This window comes from Ptychodera flava, chromosome 19, assembly GCF_041260155.1.
Source record: "Ptychodera flava strain L36383 chromosome 19, AS_Pfla_20210202, whole genome shotgun sequence".
Taxonomy (NCBI): Eukaryota; Metazoa; Hemichordata; class Enteropneusta; family Ptychoderidae; genus Ptychodera; species Ptychodera flava.
Window position 1 is genome coordinate 28,846,380 of NC_091946.1, and position 26,436 is coordinate 28,872,815.

The window sequence follows — 26,436 nt, forward strand, 5'->3', positions numbered from 1 at the left end:
TAAGACAGATAAGTGTTTCTTTTCCAAATCAGAATGTACACATAGGTTTCATTCCCAACAATTTGGCTCTGCTGAAGAAACAATTTTCTTTTCAGTTGAAGCTCCAAAATCACAAATCAAGCTTCAATCTAGTATTTATATTTTTGACAGAGTCATGTATTGTTCATAGAAAGTGATCATGAGATACTTTTGCTGTTGGTTCAGACAAAGTAACTCACTTCAGGGCTGAAGACTGTCACATATATCTCAGAAAAAAATCTTCAACGCAGAAGAAAATTGTAAAACATGAATGTAGAGTAAGATGTACACACCATTAAGTGAAAATGGTAGTTGGCCTATTTCTGAGAAAGATATAATCCTAAATCACTAGCTTTCTTTTTCAATATTATTTCTGATGTGATTCTTGTCAGGGGTAGAGTCAACATTTGCTGTCAACATTTGCTATTTCTCGTCGCAACTTCATAGACAGTGTCTGAATGCAACTTAATAGAAAGCCAGTTTGAAGGTCAGCAGACCAATTGTGAACTTGTACAGATTTGAATATGTATATATCTGATCTTTGTTCATAGCTTGCAATAAATACTATGAAATAACAGTGCGACTTTATAAAGACACTCAGATAATAGCATCTTGAAATTTAGAGACGTTGCAACTAATTAGCATATTGGTACATAATTGGCATGGTTGAATTGTAAACAAATGTAACGCCATTACAAATGGTTATTGACAGTTGAATAGAGTGATGTCAAAACAAGTACAGCCCTCAACTGTGCCTTTTGGCAGAACCCAGATCAAGTTTCCTGCTGACTCTACAACTTTGCCTCATCACAGGAACCATGAATATCAACCATACAGAACAATGATGAGATAGAAGGCTGCATACTTCAGATATTTTACAGTATTTATTCATAAGAGGTCAGTCAGCATGAAGCATTGTACTACCTATTGACTGCAAGTTAAATCATGAGTAGATCACAATATTCAGGCCAGAGTAAGTAGAATCTTTGTTTTGCATCTACACAAGCACAGGTTTTCAGAGTTCCAGAGAAAACAAGGCACATACTTTTCTTGTTGAATTTTCCATTGTTTGTGATATTCTGCATCAAAACCTAAGCAATGCCTTTTACACTGCGACAAAACACATCCTGAAAGCAGTCATATCACAGCCACTGAACCATGTGATGATGTAAAACAGTGCCCGTCAGAAGCATACACTGCATGTTGTATGAAAAAACTGTCGAATGAGGGAAATTGATTTTGCTATGAAATTTTTTTCGCGTGTGATAGTTAACTGCTTGCCCACCTACCTTCAGAATTTTGAGTGGACGTGATCATGTGAAACAAAGAATTTACTTACATCGGCCTAAAGAAATAATCACAGTTACATTCATAATGAACAAATGCATTGGCTAAAACATGTTTCCACCTGAATTTTATTTTCAATCAGATGATCTATATTGTATACTGACATGCAATTTGAAAAGGTTGACAGTCACACAGTATGTAAAGAACTAAAAATCCCGAACATATGGGTATGAATACTGATTTCTGTTATACTGTTCCTGCATTGCCGGAAGAGAGATTTGAGTTGAAGGGACAACATGCTCTGGCAAAGTTTGTAAAGTGGCATTGCCACCAGGAGTGGTCTCTGCATTGTTACTGTCTGTGGCCGATGGCACCGCTATCGATTGCAGGGTGGCGGCCGCACTGGCCACTTCGTCTGACGGGTCGCTGACGACAGTCTGCAACTGCTGCACAGTGTGCGTGTTTGTTGGGCTGTGTGGCGCATTACTTGTCGGAACTTGTACCGAATGTTCGGTGCTGTCCATGTTGACTAAGATATGCACAACACTCATGCTGATTTCAGAGTTGTCTGCGTCCTGCGCGTCGCCACACAGCCCTGCTTTGCTTGTGACAGAGAGAACGTCCCCTGGCGACTCTGATATCATCGAAGCACTGTTTTCCACCTCAGTGGTCTGTATTACTTGTAACTGCCCAGGCACCCTGTCTACAGCTGTCTCATTACAATCACTGTCAGTGGCCACTTTTTTTGCATTTGAATGACAACACATTTGCTGAGTTGCATTTCCGACACACAGATTGCACACATCTACTACATCTACAGCTTTCTTTCCGTCTTCTCTTGGCTCCAAAAATTTCCTCTGTTGTTGGCATTTTTTGAGATGCCATTTAATTGACGCCCTCTGCCGACACTTGAAATCGCAAAAGTTGCACTTGAGCGGTTTCTCGTCAGTGTGCGTCAAATAGTGAACTTTCAAATTCCGACGCTCCCGGAAGGCCCTCGTGCAACCGGCCCAAGTGCAGGCGTATTTCTTGTTCGTGTCAGAGTGGGTAGTCATATGTTTCTTGAGATACCGTTTGAGGGAGAACACCTTACCGCACTTTTCATCCGGACACGGAAACTTTGTGCCCCTGTGGACCTTGCACTCATGTTCCTGCAGCTGTGTCTTGGTTTTGAAGGTCTCGTCACATGAGTTGTATGTGCACGCGTGGGGTGAGCCGACTGAATGAAGACTGTACTGATGCCGAGTTAGGTCATGCTGACTGGCAAACATTTTTCCGCACATTTCACAACAATATGGCTTCTCACCTGTAAGAAAAACGAGAAAAGAAGGCGTTTTAAACTCATGATTTCCCACGCAATTCAAATCATCCTGCCTCATGATGTGAACGTGTGACCGTTCATGGAGTACATCTTCAAACTCAACGTCTCACAAATCATAGTCTTTAGTTCTTACATGAAATGTATTTATTTATATTATATTTATTGTATTACATACATGTATGTCTCTCTGATCTTAGGAAAGACAGCTGTGATTTGCCTTTCTGTTTACTTGAAAGAGGTTAAACTGGCAGGCATACTGTGTTCTGGCAATATAGTGATCGGTCTCTGCCAAGACAAGAACCCCTTGGTATGTTTTTCTTACAATTTAGGGAATGTATTTCCTAAGAGACTTCCCTGTTTTTCTAACCAGTGATTAAATTGGTCAGCAACTTTAATGTCTGGCTTAAATGTATTAGAAAAAAACATGTGTGCTGAACATGCAATTGTTCCCGGTCAAGCTGAAAGACCTGTATTTTCATCTGTTCCTTACCAGTGTGTGAACGAATGTGTATTTCTAATCTGCATTTTCTATACATTTTGCCACAGTATCTACACTTCATCTTCTTGACCTGCGGGGGCTTGTTCTCATGTACGGTGGCTATGTGCTTCTCCAGGTTGGCCTTGTAGTATGACTCATAGCTGCAGCTGCTGTGGGTGCACTTGAATTCCTTCTTGCCTTTGTGGACTCGAATGTGAAGAAATAAACCTGAAAGACGGACAGATGGACAGATAGACAGACAGACAGACAGATACAGTACTTGAGTCAGAGTGATGTCAATCATGTGGCTATAAGTATATAGTAGGTACATCAGTGTTGGTATTGAGGGCAAGATATTTTGGCTATACCCGGTTCAATGAGAGTTTTCTTTACAAACAATACATCTTTGAGGTATTTTTGACACATACCGTATAAATCAGCCCGATTGTAATGAATGCAGGTATGAATACGCACACACAAAGAAAAGACGATAAATGGCTGAAACATAACAGCCTCTTTTCTTCTGTGACCTTACAGAAATTTTTTCAACTTTTTTGTTCAGTCTACTCTTCAACAACAAAGCTCTGTAAACCTGGGCCAATGAACTAAACTTTTGCTCAAACTTTCCTCAATGAAACTTCCAACCATTCTCTTACCAAATCAAGAATGAAAATCAGTGATAACTGTGCACATTTTGGTACTAGAGAAACAAATTACCCAATGTTTCCTGATATTTTCAATTCAAAATATCCTCCATCCCTGTGTTCACTCTACAGAGAAAAATAAAATTTTCAATTTTCAAAAAACTATGACTTTCAAAATGTTTCTTATTCCAAGAGCTGTAAAATCAGCCCCACAAGCGGTAGGCCAGAAAAGTTTTAGAAATATTTGAGCATCTAAATTTCTGTACCCATGGCATATGGACTAAATGATAAAATAACAAACTGGGAATTGAGCAATTCATAGAGCTACGGTATATTTTACCCTCAGACATGAGACCAGTATCAAAATTTTTAAAACAAAACAATGTCAGGAGAGAAAGTCACTTTAGAATACCTCCATATGTCTTGTAACATCTTCCGCACTCTTTACAGCTAAATGATCCAGGCAATCCTACATCACTGACGGCTCTCCTCTCATTCCTGGCAGGAAATCTTGTGCCGTTGGGTACGACTTTTCCTGGTTTCTCCACTACAGTATCACTACTTGCTGTATCGGTTTCATATGTTTCAGCCTTGAGCATGTCTGATTTTTCAGTTTCAGCCTCTTTGTAATGTGATTCTCCATCTGAGTTGCTATTACTGTCTGGAGATGTAGCTTGAGGAATGTCTGTGCCCTCTGTGGTATTGCTGTTGGCAAGAATTATGCTGTGATGGTTAGAAAGATGCGAATCTACCTTTTTTCTGTCTTAAATCATTCCAAAAGTTAAAATATATTTTGATTGTCAAGATCATTTACTGAGAATAAAAAATGCAGGAGGACTGCTCTAAATGCTGCAGGTTAGAATTTTTTTACTGCAACAACATATAATCACTAGCATTTACATTCTCTGAATTTGAACCTGAAGCTGACATTATAGACTCGGAGTCTACAGCAACCCTTCCACCACCAAAACCCGTGTATCTCAAACTGTTATGAAATGGGTTGGATGACTAATATGCAGGGAAATAGTGTAACTATTGCAATTTTAACCTTGGGCTAGTACATGTACATGTACATGTACACCTACGTATGTTCAACTTGTGTACCATACATGCCGGCACTATTTGGTGTATCTTTTCATTGCTAAAATGGTGATAAATACAAATCTGTATGTTTGCCCTATGTTTGTATAAGATCTTGAGAAAGCTGCATGCCAAATTGTCCACTGTCAATCGTTCGTCAAAAAAATCCGCAGCTTATTATGAACATTGAAAATTTCTTTGCGTAATATCTCAGTCAGAAGCAATGTCTTTGAAACAAAATCTATGCATTAAATATGCAGGCATTTACATACCCTGGATGAAAATTGTGCAGATAAATCTGGCAGTAAGACTAAAGTTAGAAAGAATGCCTCCACTATAACTATACAAATAGCCTTTGCATAACACAAAACAGATTTTTAAAGCATGAAAAGTTGCCCTAAATATTATTGGGCTGCAATAATTTGTTTGTCACTCAATGAGGAAGATTACAGTAAAGTGTGATTTAATTCTAACTCAATAAGTACATTTGCTACATATAGTCTGTGAGTAGAATGCAACAATGACCCCAAAATAAAATTGAATGACAGAAATAACATCAACGAATGCGACTCCTGTAACATGAGAGATATTACATGTTAATGAATAGCTTACCTATTTGTAGCTAAACCTAGTCTCTGCCTCTCCATATCAAGCAAATGCTTCAAGAATTCCTTGTCTGATGAGAAACCGGAGAGCTGTTTCATTTTAAGCCACTGCGCCCGAAGCTCTGGTGAATTGTGGATGACAACTCTCTCTGTCTTCATTGATCTGTTCACTGTCAGCTTGATTTTCCGAAGGTCGTTTTTGTCATCATCATCATCATCGTCGTCATCTTCATCTTCATTATCGCTGGTTTTCACTCTCTGTTTTCGTAGACTTTGCTTCTCTCGTATCCTGTGAGACCCTGAATAAAACACACAAATCACTTCAAAATCCTATTGCATCCCATCCGCCTATCCTATCTTTAAGGTAGAATGCACCTCAGGGACAGACATTCGGACTCTCAAACTTTTACAATTCTCTTCTGATATACCACATGTGGGGTTCATTTTAAAGCTCTTGGTGCAAGAAAACTTTTCACTGGCTTAGTTTTTCGAAATTCAAAAATTTTTATTTTTCTCCATAGAGTTAACGCAGGGATGGCGGCCATTTTGAATTTCTAATATCGGTAATCTTGGGCAATTTGTTTCTCTAGTACCAAAATTTGCACGGTGACCCCCTATTTTTATTCTTGATTTTGAAAGAGAATGATTGAAAGAATTCCTTGAGGAATGTTAGAGCAAAAGTTTAAGTCTTTCACTTTTGAGGTGCATACTTCCTTAAGCCATAAATGCAATGAAAAATAAATTTTAAGTTATTTTTAAGGAATCACTGGTAGCCTCCCTAAGCTAACAATTGTTTGGCCATAACCCATTGATATAAATGAGGACCTCTTTACAGTAGACTAGGATTGCACACTGTTGACACTGAAATCATTGACCACAGAAACATTTTTCTGTACAGTTTACAGTGAAATTAATTGTATGATGAAACACTCCATGTATCCATAGACCCTATAGAAACCATTACTCATTTCTGTGATGTACCATACTCACTTCGCACTTCATCAACTTCTGAGCTTAGCTGTTTGTCTAGTTGGGCAGAGATTTCCATCGCTGTTTGGGCTTTGTTAGTTTTCTAAAATCAAAATAAATATGGAGAAAAAACAAGTAATATACACATGCTGTTGATGTTTGAATGACACATGGAATCTTCTATAGTTTTGCCAAAGATAGAAAATCTGGTGTGAGTTACTGCGGAAGTCAATTCATACTTGTTAAGAGCTGTTGCACCTGATTGTGACATGGTATAATTTCAACTTTCTTGCCATACGACATTCCAAGACTGCTAATAGCTCATCAATATTTCAATTAAACAATATGAACATGGACAAAGTATGAATGAAAGCCATTTTTCAACCTCCATTGCACTCAGCGTGCAGAACAAAAACACGTTAAAGTTGCAGAAGGAAAGTTATTTAAAGCATGAGTTACCATTAAGTAATCTGATATATTTACTATGACACTATTTGTTTGAAAACCCCTCATACATATAACATTTTTTTTCTCATTTTAATATAATTATGTGCGCTTTTACACAATTTTGTACTTTCTTGGGCTAAATTTCCTGCAGTCTTTTTATCAAGAGGTATCTAAAGGAAACAGGTATGTTTAGGTCTGGGTATCTTACCCATCCCGTGCGTTCCACCGTCGGGGTCAACGTAGAAGCAAGGACGTAGAAAGCCCTGGTACAAGTTGTTACAACACGTAAATGCGACCCCTCCCCATATCCATTGGTCGTCCCTCAAAAGGGGCGACTGAGCCCCGGGGATTGAGCCTTCGGTCCACACGCATATGCTACATTGTAAATCTCATAGGGGACCAAATTTAAACCTACAAAGAGAATGTCCAATTCCAAGACTGGGCGCAAACTTTGTACCTTCATCCATAGATTACTGTCTATGCTTCATCCGAAACACTGGGCGGGTCCCCAGCCCCGGCGGGGCCCTGTGAAACTGCACGTTTTATCGCTTTGGTCACGTTTAAAAGTCGGCACTTCTACGAAAGAAGTTTGAGGCGAAAACCAAAAATTGTGTTATTGAGGAAACACATCCATACCTCTTACATTAGTTGACAGCAAATTCACTCTCTTTCGTCTCAGGTCTGGAAGAATTAAGCGATAGAAATGCGTGGACAGGTCACTAGCAGTAGCACTATAAATTCAATATGGCGGCGGCACATCCTGCACATTCCCATGATCCTTTGCTTTAAGTAAACTTCGTAATAGACATCAAATCAGGTCCAATAATCGTTATCATTCAAGGTAAATAAGAAATTTACCAGGTCCAAGCATGGATGTAAAAAATAGTTTTTACATCCATGGTCCAAGGAACCAACGCGCCTCGGGGACAGATATTCGGACTCTCAAATTTCTACAATTCTTTTCTAACATCTGTAACATACCACTTGTGGGGGTTCATTTTAAAGCTTTTGCTGTAAGAAAACTTAGATCGGCTTGATTTTTCGAAATTCGGTTATTTGTTGTTCTGGTAGTAGGTCTAGTACCAAAATTTGCACGGTGACCCCCGATTTTATGTTCTTGACTTGAAAGAGAATGGTTAAAAGATTGAGCCAAAATTTGAGTCTTTCACTTTCGAGGGGCATACTGCCTTAACACAGAGGGGGGAGGTCGTCGAACTTCAACTGTGCAACTTTCTCGTTTACAAACAATTTTTAAAAATTCGTATACAATATCTAGATGCGTCACCTCAACATAACTGGCTTTAGCCCATCGTACGATGCTTTGTGTTCCCGGCATTGCGCAGCAGTCAATGCAATTCCGGAGGGACCCCTACCTCGGGCGATACGGGACAAATGATGGGGATTAGACCGTGTTTGCCATGCAACTGTGCCCGAGGGTGAGGTAATTTCCTCATGTTGATCTCCCTAGTCACTTTCACGGACAGGCGCGGAATTTATGAATGCCCCATCCCAAATGTGGGGATTTACTTGTTTTAGGTGGGGAATTTCTAGATTGTCTTTCCCCAGGGGGAGAGGCATTTGACAAATGTTTATAAGACTAAATTTCAAATCCCCACTATGCCCCGAGGTGGCGGAGGGTGGGGGGGGGGGTGACCGCCACATTATACAGCCTGTGGCCATGTGGTGGGAGGCCGTATACAGCCTATTGAAGCTGACTAGAACTATCATCAATCCCCAACATACCTTGGATACAGTCTTTACATTGGTCGTATCACCTTTCAAATTGAGAGCAGTTCCGACGACCCCTCCCTTTGCATGTATCTGAAAGGAAAAACTGTAATTCTAGAGTAAGATATTGGCCTTGATGATGGCATGGGTTCAATTTTCACTTGCAGGTTTTCGGGAGTTTTAGTCACGTGATGAGACAGAGTGCAAGTGTGTGTGATTGAACCCGTAATGTAGGTTATAAATCATCACGGCTTATGCCTATCGAATCTTAATTGGAAAATGCCGTAAAAAGGTTTCATTGAGTTGCCAACCAAACATTTAGGGAATGGTCAGTTTCTTCAGCTCTGGGGGGGGCCGGTGGATTCATGGGGGGGGGGGTCACCCTGTTTTTGACTTTGGTGATAGGGGGGGTCACCATGTTTTTGAAATGCCAATAGGGGGGGTCAGTGTGTTTTGAATTTTGACACAGGCTCATCATTGCCTAAAATGCTAGTGTCAGCCACAAATTTCATCATTCAGTTGTATTTTTCGGCGCGCCCTTCGGGCGCGTAACTTTAATAATCAGTCATATTTTTCAGCACGCCCAACTTTAACATATCAAGCATACATACATCAGAGATATCTGTATGTTCAATATTTTGCAGCGTGCTCTTCAAGCTCATTGCTTTAATATATCAGACATTTTTCAGCATGCCCTTCAGGTGCATGACTTTAATATACAAGGCATATATATCAGAGATATCAGGATGTTTCATATTTTTCGGCGCGCCCTTCGGGCGCCATACTTTAATAAATCAGAGATATCTTGATGTTTGCTAAGTGAAAGTGTAACATTATGAAATCTGCATTTCATATGAAAAGGATGACAAATTCCTGATACTTTTCTGTTCTCTCTGTGAGAATTCAGTATGAGAAAGCAATATGCACAAATATTTCACAATATATATTTGATACAGGGACTTATTTTTAGATGCAATTATTTTCCTTTGTTTCACAGGTTTTCTGTAGAAAGATGCTTTTTTATGAACAAAATAACAGTTAAAAAGGCAGTTTTTGTCATTATTAGCTGTGCTTTTATGGTTTCAATGTTACAAGAAAAGGTCCTCTCAGACACTGTACACATCAGATTTGGCTAAAAAAGCTCTCTATGGCTCCTCAGGAGATTTAATTGAATGGTTGGCAAGTCTTAGCACCCATCAAAGTTTTTGATTCACTGCTTTTTCCTCTTTGATATTAATGATTGACATCCATTTCTGTACAACAGTTCAGGTTAAGCAGAGAAAGTGTGAAATACATTCACAGCTCATTCAAATACAGCTCATTCAAAATGTACTGTATTAAACTTTAAGATTACACTTTGAAATTCCTATCTTACAACTGACATGTCAACAATTTCATTAAAACATAAATGACTATTTAAAATATAAATATATGTAAAATGTAAATATAATATATATATATATATATATATATATATATATATATATATATATTATATATATATATATATATATATATATATATATATATATATAATTTATGTCCACTTTTTGTTTTACCTATGTCGTGCCCGGGGGGGGGGTCACCCTGTTTTCCAAATTTGAAATAGGGGGGGTCACCCTGTTTTCAAAATTTGGAATAGGGGGGGTCAGCCACTTTTTGACGTCGGCAAAAAATAATCCACCGGCCCCCCCCCCCAGGCCGAAGAAACTGACCAGTCCCTTAGACAGTGAATGAAAACGGTCCTTTTGTACACATACACATACGCACACCCACTGCACGCAACAGATAGAGCACCTGATTTTACGTGCTACAATGTACTGTAGGCCTACGTGACTATTTTCCGTAGTTCCGTAACGGAAAATTTCAACTACATGTATTTGACCAGAGGCGGTGTTGTCAGTAGAATTGAGTTTGACTCTGAAATGTCATTTCGAATTTTAAAAAACTAATATCTCTCACTCTTTCAGCGTTGAAGAAATATTTTAAATATACAAATATTCAACTTCTGCCCTTTCTCCGTTCTCCCCAGTACAGTATCCAAGTTCTTTGGCCAATACATTGTACAAAATACGTTCTTAGACAGATAACATTTTATTCAAAGCGTAACTTTGGCTTAAACAAATCTGTCCTTAATAAAGAGGTGTCCTGATTTGAGAGGTTTCCATAAGGACAGTACAGTTGCAAGCTAACGCTGTATATATCATTTATATTTAATACGGGATATGAATAAAATGTGCTTGGAGCATAATAATATAAGTATTCAAAACTTAATGATTAAATGGGTATTTTTTTTCTAAAAGATCCATTTAATAGCTCTAGTTTGACGACTTTCACCCGTTCTAGTTGAAGTTTGTTTTAATTCAGAAATTCATGTTGAAACATATAGCAGAAAGGGGTCTCAGTTCCCCACTCTACTATACAGTGTTCTCCATAGCTTGAAAAAACAGAGGGCTGATAATTTACATATCAATGCATAATTTGCATACTATTTTGTTACAGTTATTAACATATGACTAACTGTTTACAGTTATTAACGTATGAATAGATTCAAAAAAAAACCGAGGGTGGCGACCCCTAAAATTGCCCCATGGAGAACTCTGCTACGTTCAACCACACCCGGGCATCACAGTCCTTCCAACAACAGTCCTGCACCAACCCGTCAACACGACTCGCATGTCAGTAATGTCCAGTGTTATCGCCGACAACCGAATTTCAGACCAGACTAGATTTGACATGCAGACAATAACATCATGGCATATACGTTTGCAGTGCTGCCGGCACATGGAACTATACTTTGTATTAGATCATAGACCCTCCGAGGGTCTGTGATTAGATCAACGTTTGCTTTTTAGGGACAGGACAGAAATTATAGGGGGGTATTTTTTAACGTGATGCGGCGTGAAAAATAGCGACCCTTCACATATGTTTGCGAGAAAACAAGTGATCCTCCCCAATTTTGCTGTGTAAAAAAGTGACCCCTGCGTGTCACACCCGATATCAATATTATCTTAATTGAAATATAATTTCTCATTTGACTTTTGAACTTTAAGAATACTTTTAACCTCCCTTTTATGTTAGGTTTTTCTAGTAATTCAGTAGGAACAGATCACAACTCACTATTAATAATTCTACAATTGGCTATTCAAATTCAAAAGGGACATTATCTGTAATGGTTACTTTCATTGATAGTTTGGCTTGTAATTGTACTACTTATTGTAGCCTTGTAAGTCACTATTGACTAACATAGGCCTGTAGATGCATGGATATAGAAAGTTTTGCCAGGGAAAATGTTTAACGGTTTACCCCTGAAATTCCAATATTATATTTGTTGTTCACATCTGCACTTTCAAACACTGTATCCTGATCAAGTACGTGTGTATCAATTGTCGAACACTTGTAAAGCACAGAGTAAGGTAGTTTAGTATAGTGAAAACATTATTCATAGTTTCTCATGGACCCCCATGGATAATGAAATTTGTATCGATGAAATTCAAAAATCAAATTTCTTGTACACATATGCACTTGACACCACCCAATTCTAATTAAGTACATTTATGCCAATAATCCAACGTTTGTAAATGCACAGGTATTGCTATACACTAGTTTTGTATTGAAAAAATCTTGATAATAGTTTTCTCACAGACTCCGCCCGTGTTTTGTGGATCCACATTTTCGGTGAAATTCAAAAATCAAATATCTTGTACTTATATGTGCTTGTAACCACCCCATACTAATCAAGTCCATTTATGTCAGTTATTAAACATATAGAAAATACATATATAGCTAGTTTTGTTGGGGGAAATTGACATTGTTGATAGTTTATCTAATAGACTCGCATGTATTATGATTTGATATATAGACGAAGCGCTATATCGACCATATCTTGGTTTCTGATAGTTCACAGAAAATGGTGACCCTCCCCCAAAGGAAGGCATGACATTTCATAACTCTTCAAAAATGCAAATTTCTTGACCCTTCAAAAATGCTTGCTCGAAAAATTGCGAACCACCCCTAAAAAAACACCCCCCCCCCTGTAATTTCTGCCCAGTTCCTTAGAAAGCCTTATTAGCCGTGATCAGCTTTGCCGGGGAACTTTCACTGCGTAGGTAGCAGACACAATAGCATTTGAATATCTTAAACAATAGTTGAATATCTCAATGCTTTGGGGTACAAAACTGCATAAAGGACCCGGACATTCTCGAGCTGTTACTGACCAAGTTCAGTTCGATTGAAGAGAGCAGCTGGGCGCTTTTGCAATCGTTTTTATGACCAATCATAACGCGTGTCCGAGGCCTGTTGCACGTAGGGGCGTCTGGTGTACACACGCCGTGATTGTTCGCTTGTATCACGGTCCCTCCACAGGCCGTGCTTCAAGACAACTGAAGACAAGGTCTCGATCCGGAACAGGCTGACCAGTAGCCGGAACAACGGAAAGACTACTTGTTGAATTATCCGGGAATCTGTCCACATAAATGTAAACTTCAAGCCCGGAAAGGTATGTATCACGAACAGACATCAAGGGGAAACGTTGTTTCACTGCGCCGGGGGGGGGGGGGGGTATATGCGAACGTTTACCGCCATATACGAAACCGTACAAACCATTGTTCACACAGACTGACACGGCAGTGGTATTATATCACCACGTTGCGTCATTCGTCTCCACACCAGCTCAACTCCGTCTTTTGCCGAAACTCATATCTTCAACCCAGATACGTCATCTTAGTGACTTTTTATCATCAATTTGCCACAATAAAGTCCTTATATTCGTCTTTTGCGAAATTTCTATATAAATAGTTCTAACAAGAGGGCGAGATCGCGAGAAATGCATTGAAGCGTTAACTCACTGTGGGATTGCAATCGTCTTTTATACTCATTTGATTGATATGCAAGTACTGCACATTGCATTATACGCAAAGAGAAACTGTCATTGCTTTTGTTTGTCTGTGTCAACGTAAATATTTCTGGTAAACATAGGTCCTCGAACAAGTTTTTGTTTAGGGTCGACATGATGGAACAGCCTTTATGCGTTTTAGGACCGTGAGAAGTCACCATATTTGCATGTACATGCAGACATGTCTCAGGAACATGCGGGTCTCAGTAAAAAGACAGACCCTTTATGGAGTCCTTTAGTCCAGTCAAAATAGGGTTAGACCCACCACAAATTGCAACAGAATTTTTTTCTTCAGAATGTATTTCCGAGAGGTACCCAGAACAACATATTAAAAGTTTACTCGAATCCACCTTGGGGAAATATGTCTAATTTGCATAAATCAAATATGGCGGCCAACAATCCAACAAAATAACATAATTTGCTATATATCACATGTTAAACAAGCTCTTTCAGTGATTTCAAAGTCTGACACTAGTAATTTGGCCCAGGAATTATTTTGGAGGTAAACGTTCCTTATAGATACTTCATTAATTTGCATAATTCCAATATGCGGCCAACATTCCTACAAAAGACATTTTCGGCCATATACCACGTATTGAACAAGCTATTTCAGTGATTTTAAAGTTAAAAGTACATTTCTTTTGCATGGAATAACGATTTAAAAAATGATATGATTTGCATAGGTAATTTGTTAATTTGCATAAATCCAATATGGTGGCCAACATACCTACAAAGGACATTGTCGGTCATATACCACGCATTAAACAAGCTATTTCTTTGATTTTAAAGTTTTAATATTTTTCTTAGGTATGAAGAAACATTTTTAGTGGCTCAATTTTTACAAAGGCCCTTTGATAATTTGCATAAATTAAATATGGTTGCCATATTAATGTGTCATGGCTTAATAGCTTCTAATATAAATAACGGTTTTGGTATAGTTTTTAGCACTAGGAAACTATCAAGAAGAAACTGTTAAGTCCTTGGACATTCATTTTTTTATTTTTTTTTATTTTTCTGTATATGACGACTGTTAATGTTAATGAATGTTAGTCTTCTAAATGATATATTCTCTTTCTAAATATAACATTGAATTTATCTGTGTGCGGCATTTTCGTAATTTGTTAGGATTTTAAACATTCTACAGTGACAAAGAATGTAATCTGTAATGTTTACTGTTAAAAAAAGACGTGTTCAAAATCTTTAGTTTTTAATTTAGACTGAACTGGATGCATCTTTATAAGATCCCTTAGATGATAGGCAAGAAGTCACCACACATAACAGAAAAATACAATAAACAAAACAAAGCTAAAAAAACAGAGAAAATGATACGACCGAAATAAAAATGTCATAATACACACAAATTGAAACTTAGCACTATTGCAAACAATGTCAGATTCATAACAACTTTATGGACACACAAACTCAAAGAAATCTGAAAACTGCATGCTTTAGCAAAGACTTACAATTAATCCAAACACAGAATCCAACTATTACACATCCAAACACAGAGTCCAACTATTACACAATACAAAGAAATACATCTTGAGTCATTTTTCCAAGTGTCATTTTTCCAATGTACATGTTTGTATCGTGTAACAGTTGGATTCTGTTGGGCTAATGAGTTGTTTGAATTAATGTTAAGTCTTTGCTAAGCATGCAATTTTCAATTTTTGTGAGTTTGTGTGTTGATCAACTTTTTAAGAGTCTGACATTGTGTTGCATCAGCGCTAAGTTTTAATTTGTCTTTATTGTGGCATGTGTTATTTTTGGTCACATTATTTTATTTTTTGCGTTTTTATTATCTTTGTTGTATTTATTGTATTTTTGCTGTTATATGTGATGACTTCTTGCCTATCGTCTAGGGGGATGTACCAAAGATGCACTCGTCCATAAGGAAGGGTTTCAGTCTAAATTAGAAACTAAAGATTTTGTCCACGGCTATTTTAAAACAGTAAACATTAAAGATTACATGTTTTAACATGTAGAGTATAAAGCACCTATAAAATCACAAATAATGCCGTACACAGATGAATCCAATGTTATATTCAGAAAGAGATTATTATTAGATGACTAACAATCATTAACGGTTGTCATATTTAGAAAAATCACAAATAATTAAAATTGCATGACTTTCTTATATCTCATTAATAAACGCACATCAACATATACGTATTTTAATCCGTTCGGAAGTCATATGTAAGTCTACCAAATTTGCTTTAACATTCTTTTCAAAATACAATATATTTATGGGGTATTTTAACGACTTCAGGTATCACAGACACCTATTAAAATAAACTTTTATTCGTCAATGGATCGTTATTGTAAGTAAATTTATTGTACATTTTCCACATTTTTAAAAATAAATGTTTACGGACTTAATGTGGAGCTGCATGTTGCCAACACAGTTTTTTTTTTCGAAGGAATATTTCTCATCTAAGATGACAAGGAAACCCGTACAAACTATTTTGTGAAATGTAATATTTCATTTGAAACAAGAGTATATCCTCATTCTAAAATGGCATGGGCTGAACGACTGACACTCAAAAAAGTGCTTAAAATCATGGTTAGCAAAATAAAAATGCCTCTAATTCAAAATGTAAGAATTTTATTGCAAAACAAAATAGTTGTTTTGTTATATAGCATTGAAAAACATAATACAAAAATTTCAGAAAATATGACCCAGCCAGAACAGAGCTATATTCTTTGGAAATCTTGAAATTCGGATAAAAGGGAAGCACGAATTCGGGTGATTTGCATACATTTGCATACATCGACCCTTCTTTATCATGCAACTTACGACTGCTTGCCAAGCTAAAAGGTGAACCTAACCAATTTTTAATCTTGTGTTAACAAATTAATAAAAATTGGAAGAATATTTGCAAAAATTTATTTTGAGCAAATACAGTGCGTTGGGTGCAGTGCCCTCTTGACAGTGTTTTCTAGATATTCCTATTCCTTAAAACTCTACCATAACCTTATTTAATTAGAAGCTATTTGGGAATTAACTTGGCAGCCATATTTAATTTCTGAAAATCATCAAAGTGTCTTTTAAAAACATTGAACCACAAAAGGTGTTTCTTCATGCTCAAGAAATATAATTAAATTTCAACATGGCTGAAATAGATTGTTCAATAAGGCTTACATTTTGTGACAGAAAGTTTCTTTTGTATTGGATTTATGCAAATTAACGAAGTGCCAACGCAAATCATTGCACCTCGAAAATCATTTGTCCATGCCAAAGATATACACTTTTAACTTTGAAATCACAGAAATAGCTTGTTCAACCCTTTGACTGCTGTAATTTTTTACACCAAAATTGTAATGCAATATTTTACCGATTTCTGTGAACATTTCTGTACGTGTTTTCATAATTTTGGACCAAATGGATATCATTTTTCAGCAGTTACAGATTTTAATCAAAATTTTGGCAAAAAGCAGAAAAATTGATCTTGGTACATTTTATAAAGTTGACAAAAATAGACTTTGGCGCCCAAAGTGTTAATACATGTTATATGACAGAAAATGTCTTTTTTAGGTATGTTGGCAACCCTATTTGATTTATGCAAATTAACGAAGTACCTATGCAAATCATTGCATCTTGAAAATTGTTTGTCCATGCCAAAGATATACACTTTTAACTTTGAAATCACAGAAATGGATTGTTTACCCTTTGACTGCTGTAATTTTTTACACCAAAATTTTAATGCAATATTTTACCAATTTCTGTTAACTTTTCTGTACGGTTTTTTTCATAATTTTGGACCAAATGGATATCATTTTTCAGCAGCTACATATTTTTATCAAAATTTTGGCAAAAAGCAGAAAAATTGACTGTGGTACATTTTATAAAGTTGACAAAAATAGACTTTGGCGCCCAAAGGGTTAATACGTCGTATATAACAGAAAATGTATTTTGTAGGTATGTTGGCCACCATATTGGAATTATGCAAATTAACAAATTACCTATGCAAATCATAGCATCTCGAAAATCGTTTGTCAATGCCTAAGATATAGACTTTTAACTTTAAAATCACTGAAATAGCTTGTTTAATACGTGGTATATGACCGAAAATGTCTTTTGTAGGAATGTTGGTCGCCATATTGGAATTATGCAAATTAATGAGGTGCCTATATGAAATATTATACCTCCAAAATGATTCCCTGAGCCAAATAACTAGTGTCAGACTTTGAAATCACTGTAATAGCTTGTTTAATATGTGATATATAGCCAATTTTGTTATTTTGTTGGATTGTTGGCCGCCATTTTTGATTTATGCAAATTAGACATATTTCCCCAAGGTGGATTCGAGTAAACTTTTAATATGTTGTTTTGGGTACCTCATTAAAATGCATTCTGAAGAAAAAAATTCTGTTGCAATTTGTGGTGGGTTAGGTGCCAAAATGTCGTAGATTGACAGGACTACTTGGCAGGCTGCGGTGATTATACCGGAGACCTCATGCGTGGCTGTTGTAACTTGTAGGGTGGATATATTCCTCACAACACGCATATCTTCCCATCAAATATGAACTGAAACAATAGTGTGAAAAGCCAAGAATATATTACTAGATTACAGAAAGGTGTGTATGCAAGTGATTAAGACCAGGTATGTTCGGTTTAGAGACGCATGCGCACGCCAAAGTTAATTGTGAACTTTTATCATAATTCAAGATATACAATCTTTATCTCTTCTGGTTCAATCGACGGGGTGCCACGTTGATGACCCTTCTGTATAAGACGACACCCTCGATCGGTTATTTGTGTAGTAACACTATTGCAGCGCCTCAGACATCGAGCTCAAAGTGTCAAACCACACAGAGCTGTCACGTCTAAGGGTCATCGCACAGCAAGTGAGGCTACCCACAATTCCCCTTGATTTGTTCACTCAGACATTGTTTGCTAAAGGCTTTTTCAATTTTATTAGTTTCTTAACAATTTTTAACTTACAATTTAAGTTCAGGATTATTTGTTTTAACTATGTTCCAAAATTATTGATTATGTTAAAAATTCAAGAGTAAAGCGAATGAGAAGTCGATGGTACGGAGGTGCTAAAAGTTGCACACTTGCCAAGATAAAGTTATCAGCAACTAAGATGGTCTCATCATATCACCTGTCAGACATGCAAATTTCCTTTGTTACGAACATTAAAAAAATCCATACCCTTTCTTTTGCCAACACAGATGCAGCTTATTCCCTTAGTTTCATTGAAAATATTGTGTATGGCTGTCAAAAATCTATGTCGACAAAATTGCAAAATTGCTATCTCCTTCGCGGAAAAGGGGTTGATCTTCTCATTATTCACAGTGAGAAACCAGAAAAGTATGATAATCAGAACTATGTTGCCAGAATTTTGAAATATGGACCGAGTTGTTCTGTGTACAGAAGAAATTTGCTTCAGTTAAGTGAGTGATCTCCGTGTGTATACAGATCATGGAGAATTGTGGGTAGCCTCACATACTGTGCATCGTCCGGGTGCAAGTGGAAAATGCAATTTTGGAAATCGTTTACGTCTGTGTTTACACTCCATCAATATAAATTTGTACAAGGGCAGTCAATCGGCCGACTTTGAGAAATTGTAACCACATATGCGTTTTTAATTTGAAGAAGAAAACTATGAAATAATATCTGTCAATAACTGACCTCCCGCTACGATTTGAAACTTTCCCCTCCTGCCTCTAAGTTTCTCATCTTCCCATTTGCCGCCAGGAAATTTCCTCTAAGGTGCACAATGTTGCCTGTGTTACCACTCTGTCAGTCCATCTCACGGTCTGCCAATTCCTCTGTTGACCAAATTTTGGTGGAGGCCCATAACTCTGAAAGTCGGAATGGCAAATTTCGCCAATTTAGGTTTGCTATATGTTTCAGTTGCTTTAAACTGGTAAATTTCGTCACTTTTTTATCACAGAACATGTTTCGAAGGCTGATATACTGATTTTACACATTTTTGACCTTGACCTAAAATTCGGAGTGAAAAGTAGAGATGTTCGTTACTGCCCTCCTAATGGCATACATGCGGATAATACGTTATGTTTCAGAAAACGAGCGGTTTTGGACGTTAGGTGAAGTTAATCGCATCATTTCTGGGGTCGGTTAGGAGGTAAAGGTAGGCAGGGAGAGGATTTTGCCCCGATAGAGTAGAATTTCGGCCAAAAAGACCGTTTTTCGTTGCGGTCCGGATCCGGACCGCAGAGTCGCCAGTTATCTCCACAGACCGTTGCAGGGCTGTGGTGGAGGCCGCATAATGTCGGGAACACACAGACCTGTACGCAGGGCTAAACATGTATGAGCTAAACTTGTGCTCAAACTTTTCTCTTGTAAACTTTCAACTATTCTCTTTCAAAAGCAAGATTAAAAGTCGGGGTCACCGTGCAAGTGTCGGTATTAGATAAACAAATATATCCAATATTTTCCGATATTTGAAATTCTAAATGGCTACCATCCCTGTGTTATCTCTGTAGGGAAAATAAAATTCCCGATTAATTTCACAAAACCATGTGGACATGCATAGCTAATATTTAATATTTATTTATTAGCTGGCGGCGGACAAGTGATTTTTCATCATCAGCAGGCTGAGAAATTTACTTTTTTCACTCAGCGATCAACTGACACTTCGTTGAAATCGATCAATAAACATAAATGAAAACGAAATAGCTTAAAACATGTTTGAATCGTTATTAGTTCATCCAGACTGAACTTGGGTTAGTAGTATTAAATGCTAACTGTATGTAGTTCATCATCGGGCTCAGGCGAACACATCGTAATGCGCAGTGGGCTTGAACGTGATACAGGCTTGATTTTGAGAATAACTCTGATAACCATGATAACTCCTCTTTGTACCAAATTTTGAGGACAACTACCGTGAACTTGCGTTCTGTCCCAATGACGTACTGTCATGCGAACGATTGCACTTGAACATACCAAAATGGCACCAGGCTTTAAACAAGTCTGAGATCGGCAGAATCGTGTGACATGGATCAGGGAGCAATTGCTAGCTTGGGAGGAGGCTAAGGGGAGTTTGAGAGCAGGAGGGGATCTTTAAAGTTTGTAGCGGCAGGACAGTTTCACACCTCCCCCACACACACACATTTGTTATAAAATATCGTATTTCCATTTAGATATCGTGCAAATCCACTAGCAAACTATCCCCTATACTTTTAGTAATTTTCTTCTCTTCTGATATTTTTTTTCATTTTGTTTTGTCCTACAGCTGTGTCAAGATGGCGAAAGTCCTCAGTTGCTGCAATCTCTTGGTCGTTGCACTAGCTTACGTCAACTTAGTGGTTCTCGGCGAGGAACAAAGTACAGTCTTTCCGTCAAACGCGGTGATGTCCACAGCGCAAGGGGAAATGAACCACACCACGGGACATGGTATGGACCATATAATGAACCACACCATGGGACATGGCACTGACAACGAAATGAATCAGACCATGGAACATGGCACTGGCCATCATGGGCATGGTATGGATCACGAAATAAACAACACTATAGAACATGGTAAGGACCATGGACTTGGAATGAACAGCACCATGGGACATGGTACTGGCCACGAAATGAACCACACTATGGGACATGGCACTGGCCACGAAATGAACCACACAACGGGACATGACACTGGCCATGATATGAACCACACCATGGGACATGGCACTGGCCACGAAATGAACCACACTATGGGACATGACACCGGCCATGATATGAACAACACCATGGGACATGGCACTGGCCACGAAATGAACCACACTATGGGACATGGGACTGGTCATGAAATGAACCACACCATGGGACATGGTACTGCTCACGAAATGAACCATACTATGGGACATGGCACCGGCCATGAAATGAACCACACTATGGGACATGGCACTGGCCATGAAATGAACCATACTATGGGACACGATGACCACGAAATGAACCACACTATGGGACATGGTACTGGCCACGAAATGAACCATACTATGGGACACAATGACCACGAAATGAACCACACTATGGGACATGGTACTGGCCACGAAATGAACCACACTATGGGACATGGTACTGGCCACGAAATGAACCATACTATGGGACACAATGACCACGAAATGAACCATACTATGGGACATGGTACTGGCCCTGAAATGAACCACACTATGGGACATGGTACTGGCCACGAAAATGGGCATGGCATAGACCACCCGACGGAGCACGGACTGAGCACGAACGATCCCTCAGGACACCTCGGGGGCCATAATATGCCGCACGGTCAGGATGATGCAGAGACCAACGAACTGAAAGGAGATCAACTGATCATCTTGATTGTTACTTTGGTGGTGTCGGCAATTTTCGCTTTAGTAGTTGTAATATTTGCCTTTATAGTATGCCACCTCCATGGTCAAGAATTGGGAAGTGTTGGTAGGAGAAAGCACCCTGGCCAACTGTATGCCCTTGAAAATATTGCATTTACTGACCTTGATAGTGCGTCTGTTGTGAAACGTATTCACACTGCCTGTCAGTGTGATTTGGAAGGTCACTGAGGATCGTGTTCTCCATCAGGAGAATGTGCCTTGTTGCAATTCCACGAAGAAACCAACGAAAACGCCATGCATATAGGAAGATTGTAATCACAAGTTCTTAGTTATGACGGTGTATAAACCTCTTAAGGTTGAATGCGCCCTGGGGACAGATATTCGGACCCTTAAACTTTGACGATATTCTTTTAGCTTCCCTCTTGTGAGTGCTTATTTTGAAGCTTCTGGAGTAAATTTAACAGCTTAATTTTAATTTCAAATATCGGGAAACATTTGGTTATTTGTTTCTCCAGTACCAACATTTGCACAGTCACCCCCGATTTATATTCTTGAGCTTGAAAGAGAATGGTTGAAAGTTTGGTTGAGGAAAGTTTGAGCATAAGTTTGTTTATCATTTTCCAGGCGCGAACTACTGTAAGGGAATTCGGTCATATGTATAGTAAAATAGCCAATCATTGATTTTCACCTGGGGTGAAGCAAAATAGGTACACTGCCAAAACTTATAGTGATTCTATATTGCTACGTACGGTTGAAATGGCTGATATGTCTCTTTTACCACACACACACACACACACACACACACACACACACACACACACACAGACATATATATATATATAGATAGATAGATAGATAGATAGATAGATAGATAGATAGATAGATAGATAGATAGCAACCGTGACGTCAGTGTTGCACCTGGTCGAACGGATGCAAGCATGGCATTTTAAGCTGAATCTATATCTAGGCTGGTTAATTTTTAACAGCAGTTGGAATTTCTACCCGACCAATATTCGGAAGTCATGTTGACTTGCTTGCAGATTTTAAGTTTAATTCAAAACACCCATCCAACAGTTGGACCCCCGGGAAGTGTTAGGTTCTCGGCCCTGCAACAGCGGCCTTGTGGAGCGGCAATTACCGTGACTTACGCTATTGAGGTAGATATGTATACCTCAGTAAATATATTGATTTATCTACCATTATTGTTGTTGTTTGTTGTATTGTTTATTAAAAATACTGCTGCTTCTTCTGCTACACACGAAATCATGTCGCAAGGCCTGGTTTTAACTTGTCAACAAGAGTCTATGTATGTAATGTATTAAAGTCATTGCTGAAAATCGAGCCTCAATCTGGCCTAATTATTCATGTAGGCTTATTTGTCATCAATAACATGATTTCTGAAATTGCCTATTGCACTGTCTTAACAAGGCTAATGATTTACATAGCAATATAGGGCGAACTTGAAGATGGAGAAAATAAATTGACCTTTTTCTACAAGAAAAATAACAAAATATTATCAAAAGATAAAGCAATAATACATTGAACGCCATCACTGACGTCAGTGGATGCTTTACTTACATTTTTTTTTAATATGAAGAGATTAATTCATTATATGCCTCTGCGTCAGCAAATCAATCGCCATGAAGTCAATAGAAGTCTATCTAAGCACACAGCTGTTAGTGATATGAGCCATATCCAGCAATAGATAAACAAAGTGAGTACCGGGTTATACATTGACTCGCAAATCCACATGGAAATTTCTTTGTGAAACTGTAAAAAACGCCACCACGTGACCATTTTGACAAAATTTTTCACCCTTTCAGAGTGTCATCATCATGGAAGTGACCAATCTGATTAAGATCAGATGTAGAGTACGGCGACGTCTTCTTATGCGTACGCGGTATTCTCTCGCTGTCGCCTCTCACTACATCTGACCAACTCCCATAGAAGGTCGCGTTCAAATCTCGCGCTCTGGCTAAAACAGCCGACCTATCAGAAGGCGCCTTACGGAGAACAATAGGTATGACTCGCAGCATGCATATGCACGAAGAAGACGCACGAAAATCAAAAGTGTGTAACCGAGCTATTCACCCAGTTGTAAACAAAGGCGCACGGTGAATTTTAAAATCCCCTTTCTGTGATTTTAATGTTGAAATATGCCTTTTATTACAATGACTGTAATGACTGTGCAAACGGAAATCATGCGGACAGACCTTGAGACCAGCTTTGCGTACGATGCCGTGTGTTCCCGGCGTAATATGGCCTCCCATTACAGCCTGCAGACAGGAATACACGGCAACGACTTATCGGTCCTGATTTGGACCGCGCATTGTATATCCATGCCTTTTTCTAACTACTTTCGGCCGAGTAACTCATTAGATAACGCCATTAGATACGTCCTTGCAAGACATGGCCAGTTCCTGGACACCTGACCGACCTGAATCGCTGGTAAACTATTACAAACGGTTTGGGACGAGAGCAAAGTTTTGAAAGAAGAGAGCTCGGCCAGCTGGAGAAGTCAGCCAGTTGGCGAACTCGGCCAGTAGGAGTATGGTGACACGATGAGACTACAGTGTATATTTATTTTCTCGGTCTCGCCAAAGTTGTGTGAAAACGATGTCGATGTCATTCATGAGCGTGATGTTTGCAAACTTCCTTCCACCGTGAAGTTACCTCCTTGCTTGAACAACGCTACAAGATAACATCGGCCGCACAGCGTGGTATATCTTGTTTGCTTTCCATTAAAAAAACCTGTAAACTCACGATTTACTACCGTCAAACTATAACATATAAAACGTTATTCATCCAACGATCAACGATTAAGTCATTGCTACTGCCAATTTGTACCTCTCGATCGTACACCCGTGCCATACTCGAGATCTGCAGAAACGCCGAGGCCGCGGCCGACGTGTTTTTCAGAGTAGAACGTCTTCTCATTGTATACTGATGTTCAACAAAATAACATCAAAAAACTAAAATTGGCATGCGTATAAAGGATCTGTTGACTGTTAAGAGAAAATGTACACAATCATCATATGATCATATCCGACCTCTCCCACTGGCCGAGTTGGTCGGCGCGGGCACTGGCCGAGCTCTCTGGGTTATTATCAAAGTTTTTTTGCATTGTGTGAGTAAGTGATTGAGTGACTAGGGTAGGCATACATCGGATTTCGGCCAAAAGTAGTTAGAAAAGGTAGTTTTTCGTGCACGATCCAAATCGAAACAGCGGTCTCCGTGTATTCCGTCTATCAATCAGCACAAGCACAGTCAGCAGGGCTGTGGTGGGGGAGCTCAGGCCGTAGATACACCGGGAACACACAGCATCGTACGCAGGTCATACAGTGAGCAGCGCCGGCACAGTGAACGACTTTGGCTGCTGAACTCTTGGCTGCTGTTACTTATGCACTCCAGTATAATGTGTACAAAGCAGCCGAGCGGCCACAACTTTCTAGACTAAAATTTGAAAGTGCGTCGTGCTGCGGAATTGAATAACGATTAGATCGGATGTAATTACATGGATCGCATAACGTGCAATCTGATTGGCTGCTTCAGAGCGCGAGATTTGAACGCGACCTTCTATGGGAGTTGGTCAGATGTAGTGAGAGGCGACAGCGAGAGAATACCGCGTACGCATAAGAAGACGTCGCCGTACTCTACATCTGATTTTAATCAGATTGGGAAGTGACCTAACCCTTGAAGAGTTGTGCAAGTTTCCCACGCCAAGAAAAACGAAACGTAACTACTGTTGCCATTACTTTTGTTCCAGATAACTAGGCCATTCTCTTATTATTGTCCCGATGGTGAAAGACCGGGGAGTCTGCAGTAACAGTCAAGCGAGCACAACGCTGTGTGTAAATGCAATGATATTGTTGACAAGTGAATTCGAGGACCAAGGAAAATGCAGCAATCATTGTCAACAGCACCTGTCGGACATTACAGCTATAGACGTTAGTGACAAGTTGAACTCTTGCATTGAAGTTACACGATTAGTTCGAGAATGAAAACCAGAAATCGTATCTCACAAACAGATCAAAATAGGGGAATGATGGCGTTTCTGGGTAACAATAAGGAAGCTACGATTGTCAGAAATTCCACCCTGTGTGTTCAATACCATTTCCTTTAATATTTGCTTTCTTAATTCTAGGAAAAATCTTTAAATCTTCGAAAGTGAAAATCACTCATAATATTTCCTTATTCATTCCCACGGCAGACATGGTCACGTGACCCACCACTTTGATGCACTCTGACAACCCGGATACAAAACCAGGACACTGGCACTGTTATTGTAAGTGTTCACTGAATCACGCGGCGTCGCTGAATCACTTTGGCCTCGCATTTCACAAATCACAAGAGATTTTCGTTTCCCCCTCCTCTTGATGTCGTGACTTTTGAAATCGGTAAAGACATAGAACTAACTTTTCCGTCACCGCCGGTCGGGTCGTCAACCCACGCGTCCCCCCCCCCCGGCTCATGTTTCAGAGAATGGAGGATACTGCATATTTGCTTACCACTCTGAGCGATAGACATCAGTCAAGATAGAAACAAGCTGTCAGCTGCGTGGCAGTGATAATTTACAGTTTCTCGGTACCATCTTCTTCGTTTATAACTTTGTCAACTCGGTGAACTGTAACTTTCCTTCTCGTGACATTCATAAACCTGGTCAAATCTCCTCTCCGACT

The 26,436-nt window shown here is 38.8% G+C and overlaps 2 protein-coding genes across 8 annotated transcripts; one reads left to right on the forward strand and one right to left on the reverse strand.

The window, feature by feature from the left end:
• Positions 1–883: 883 nt before the first annotated feature.
• On the reverse strand, positions 884–26,399 carry LOC139119184 (zinc finger protein 260-like). 7 transcript variants are annotated; one of them, XM_070682855.1, is made up of 8 exons: positions 26,266–26,388; positions 19,110–19,282; positions 8,593–8,683; positions 6,424–6,505; positions 5,441–5,732; positions 4,161–4,453; positions 3,117–3,332; positions 884–2,611 (listed from the first exon to the last, which is right to left on the reverse strand). In XM_070682855.1, exons 4-8 carry the CDS (start codon positions 6,479–6,481, stop codon positions 1,512–1,514), a joined length of 1,959 nt encoding a protein of 652 aa, XP_070538956.1. In that variant the 5' UTR covers positions 6,482–6,505; positions 8,593–8,683; positions 19,110–19,282; positions 26,266–26,388; the 3' UTR covers positions 884–1,511. The 7 variants fall into 7 exon arrangements, with proteins under 7 accessions (XP_070538956.1, XP_070538951.1, XP_070538957.1 ...); XM_070682850.1 differs by having other exon boundaries at positions 4,161–4,471; XM_070682856.1 differs by lacking the exons at positions 8,593–8,683; positions 19,110–19,282 and having other exon boundaries at positions 26,266–26,399.
• Positions 12,645–23,105, forward strand: LOC139119186 (uncharacterized). Its single transcript, XM_070682860.1, has 2 exons — positions 12,645–13,075; positions 20,677–23,105. The coding sequence occupies exon 2, from the start codon at positions 20,687–20,689 to the stop codon at positions 21,983–21,985; it is 1,299 nt and encodes a 432-aa protein (XP_070538961.1). The 5' UTR covers positions 12,645–13,075; positions 20,677–20,686; the 3' UTR covers positions 21,986–23,105.
• Positions 26,400–26,436: the final 37 nt, after the last annotated feature.